The 1,746-nt window shown below is 57.1% G+C and overlaps 1 protein-coding gene across 1 annotated transcript in view; it reads right to left on the bottom strand.

Moving 5' to 3' along the window:
• The window catches only part of FNTA (farnesyltransferase, CAAX box, alpha), a 17,093-nt gene that overhangs the window by 13,464 nt on the left and 1,883 nt on the right, over positions 1 to 1,746 (bottom strand). Inside the window, exons 2-3 of the mRNA XM_035309954.1 lie at positions 295 to 364; positions 109 to 253 (exon numbers count right to left, since the gene is read on the bottom strand). Of these exons, the coding sequence (XP_035165845.1) occupies positions 109 to 253; positions 295 to 364 (215 nt within the window). The remainder of the gene's footprint in view (positions 1 to 108; positions 254 to 294; positions 365 to 1,746) is intronic.

Raw genomic sequence — 1,746 nt, 5'->3', positions numbered from 1 at the left:
CCCCCCCCCCCCCCCCCCCCCCCAAAGCCCCACAGGTGAGGCGCCTCCGCCGCCCGTCACGGAGCGGAGAGGGGCGCCCCGCTCCGCCCCGTCCCGTCCCTGCCGCACCTGTAGAGCACGTAACCGCCGTCCTCGCCCTCCTCGTCCTCCAGCAGCTGCCCGAAGCCGCCGCCCTCCGCCTCGCCGCCGGGCTCCCCCTCGGCCTGCAGCTCGACCGCCGCCGTCCCCTCGGCCGCCATGGCGCCGCCGCCGGAAAGGGGGGGGGGGGGGGGGGGGGGGGGAGCGGCACCGCGCCACAGCGCCCCCTGGCGCCGCGGGGAGGGGGCGCATGCGCTGTGCGGCGCGGAGGGCCCCTGGCGTCGTTCTGTCAGTAAGATCCCGGTGGAAACATCGGGAGCTCTGGGTGTTAAACCACTGTTTACTGACAGTGTTCATCAAGGAGCTACATTCCTATCACCTACACCATGCTTTGTTTGGGCTGCTGTACATAAAAATCTGAAAAACAACAAGTGGGGGAAGCAGAGGCACTTCTCATGCCAGCAGTAGTTCTTATTCTTACAGGGTCCTGCCCTAACACCAGTACAACTAGCGATAACACCGGCGGGAATGGCCCCAGCTTGTGCCAGGGGAGGTTCAGGCTGGACATGAGGAGACATTTCTTCTCAGAAAGAGCAGTCAGGCATTGGAATGGGCTGCCCAGGGAGGTGGTGGAGTCACCGTCCCTGGGGGTGTTCAAGGAGAGGCTGGACGTGGTGCTTGGGGACGGGGTTTAGTGGGTGACACTGGGGGCAGGGGGTGGTTGGACCAGGTGGTCTTGGAGGGCTTTTCCAACCCTGATGATTCTGTGATTCTGTGATTTTATGGTTGGGGTTTGCAGGTGCAAGGCGTGAGACCAACATCACCAGAGTAACCCCACGGGAGCACAGAGGAAGCTGCCACAGGAGCTCAGGAAAACAATGCTGGAGCAGCTGATGTGAAAAGTTACAGAGCTGCAGGTAGCAGATCCCTAGCATCGCTGATGCTAAGGCATCTAGGTGCACCTCTAGCAGCGATATTCTCCCTCCCCCCCCACCTCCCCCCCAACGTGAAAACTCACAAAAGGGAACTATTTTTGAGTTGGCCTTGTGAGAGCGCAAGGTTGAGAAATCTGGTCTCTGTAAAAGGTGGTGTTGGAAGGAGGCCTTGAAACAGCCAGTTGTGACCAGTGGGTGAAACTGGGGAAGTCAGGAGATCCACTGAAGTGACGTTGGTCAGTGGGACAAAGCAGCTGGGGGGAGATAGTCCTCAGGAAAAGCAGCTGACCCAGTGTTATGGGTTTGCAATCCATGCCATGCTCAGATGCTTCAAAGAGGGGAAGGTTAAAAACCAGCAGAGCACAAGTGTAGCAAGGGCTGTGCGTGTGTCTGCACCTCAGCAGTGCTGACAGGGTGGCAGGAAGTGATTCAATGTGTGGTGAAAAGGATTGTAGTCTCAAAGTCTGAGGTGCCTAAGTTCAGGTGCCCAAGAGCTGTAGGTGTGTCCCTTGTTTTACAAAGATTTTACAGAAAGAAGAACGGTGTCAGAACAACAAGAAAGGCATATAAAGACAGGGCTGGAAATCAAAACACAAGATCCAGGACAATGAAGGATTGGGCCCTCAGGTTCTTTTTTGTGGCACTGAGCAGCTTTGTCTCCTTTAGGAAGTCACTTGACCTCTTTTCTTTCCTTTCCTTTCCTTTCCTTTCCTTTCCTTTCCTTTCCTTTCCT

This window comes from Oxyura jamaicensis, chromosome Z (genome assembly GCF_011077185.1).
Source record: "Oxyura jamaicensis isolate SHBP4307 breed ruddy duck chromosome Z, BPBGC_Ojam_1.0, whole genome shotgun sequence".
NCBI classification, from domain to species: domain Eukaryota; kingdom Metazoa; phylum Chordata; class Aves; order Anseriformes; family Anatidae; genus Oxyura; species Oxyura jamaicensis.
This window is presented reverse-complemented; position numbering and strand designations above follow the sequence as displayed.